This window comes from Austrofundulus limnaeus, unplaced genomic scaffold (assembly GCF_001266775.1).
Source record: "Austrofundulus limnaeus strain Quisiro unplaced genomic scaffold, Austrofundulus_limnaeus-1.0 Scaffold492, whole genome shotgun sequence".
Taxonomy (NCBI): domain Eukaryota; kingdom Metazoa; phylum Chordata; class Actinopteri; order Cyprinodontiformes; family Rivulidae; genus Austrofundulus; species Austrofundulus limnaeus.
In genome coordinates, this window is record NW_013952894.1 from 327,152 (window position 1) to 328,686 (window position 1,535).

General features: G+C 37.8%; 1 protein-coding gene across 1 annotated transcript in view; it reads left to right on the plus strand.

Moving 5' to 3' along the window:
* The window catches only part of pdia5 (protein disulfide isomerase family A, member 5), a 127,530-nt gene that overhangs the window by 60,545 nt on the left and 65,450 nt on the right, over positions 1 to 1,535 (plus strand). The window contains exon 9 of the mRNA XM_014025702.1: positions 351 to 442. Within this exon, the coding sequence (XP_013881156.1) occupies positions 351 to 442 (92 nt within the window). The remainder of the gene's footprint in view (positions 1 to 350; positions 443 to 1,535) is intronic.

Below are 1,535 nucleotides of genomic sequence, written 5' to 3' on the forward strand. Positions count from 1 at the left end.
ACACACACACACACACACACACACACACACACACACACACACACACACACAGATGAAAGCATCAGGAGCAGCTTGAGGCCCAATAACAGACTTAGAAAGTCTTGGATTAAATCACAGATGATCCAGTTTATATGAAACTACAGAGACTCTGCTGATTGTATTTGAATAGAAAATATTAATGAAAAGTTTGTTTTACACAACAGGTTTTTGTACTTTTGATTTTGAGGCCCTCTGATGATGACCTACCTGTTTTGATTATTGAAGACATTTCTTTCTTCTGTCACTTGTCGTCACCTCTCTCACAACCTATGATATATTTCCCCTTTTTTTTCCTTCTTTCTTTCCTTCAGATCTTGGCGGGGATGAATGTGCACCCGGCTGAGTTTGACGGCCTCAAGCAGGAGTTCAGTGTCAAAGGATACCCCACCTTCTGCTACTTTGAGTGAGTTGAGTCATCTCATCTGTCTCAGTTTGGGTTTTGCTCTCATTTCCAAGGTTAAGAATATCAAAGAAAGCTTCTTCAAATACAAAATCTTGCATAGATCTCCTGAACACTAACTGACAGGAAGCTGAGGGACATGCAGAATGTAAATGTGACTCTGTGAGTAAGGTGTGGAGYTGAAGTTTTTCTGAAACTTCAGGATCCTCTTTTTAAATTGTAAATTCCAATTAAAAACTGGGATTAACACATTTTTTAAAAACCTGCCCTTTTTATGTTTGTTTTAAACCACAGCCTGCTATAAGATGAGAAATGTCTCAGAAGTCGTACTTCTCTCTCCCAGTCCTCCTGACATCTGACTCTTTCAGTCTCTGTGAACATTTCTGCCATAACTGAGCTGAGCTGTAGTTCAGTGAAGCTTCTGGTCAAGGCAGCATGTCTAAATATTGCAGCAGGTAAACAAGTCCAGGTCTTCCAGCTGTGAGGTCTGAGAGTTTACCTGGTTCTGTTTGTTGATGCAGACTCCAGTGTCTCTGCACTGCGTCTGTCTTTACATTTCTGCTCCTTTTTTCTTCTTGTCTGGAGCATTGATATACAGTATATCACTGGATTGGGCGTCATGTGACCTGGGCGTGGCTTCGCAAGGAGGCCTTTTATGCATTCAGCTAATGCTAACGCTAACCATTGAAATCAATGAGCAGAACGGTGCAAACAAACGCTTTATAAATGTGCAAATGGTTCAAATACTTTGCTATAAACTACATAGATTGTTACAACACGTTTACAAAAGATAAAAGGGTTACAGTTCACAGGTAAATATTACACATATTTAACCAAAATTAATTATTTTAATTGTAAAACCTGTATGCTAACATTAAATAGCTTCAATGTTCATGTTTAACCTTATTTAAAATCGATTTTATCTGTTGTCAAATATATTATTTACTGATATTAAACATGTAAATATGGACTTTATTGGATTGTTGGCTAGTTAGACTGCATATAAATTCAGAAATTATGATGTAGACTCGCTAAAGACAGACACTAATGTAATGATTGAGCATCGTAAACAAAAATAGTCACGTAAAGACAGGTC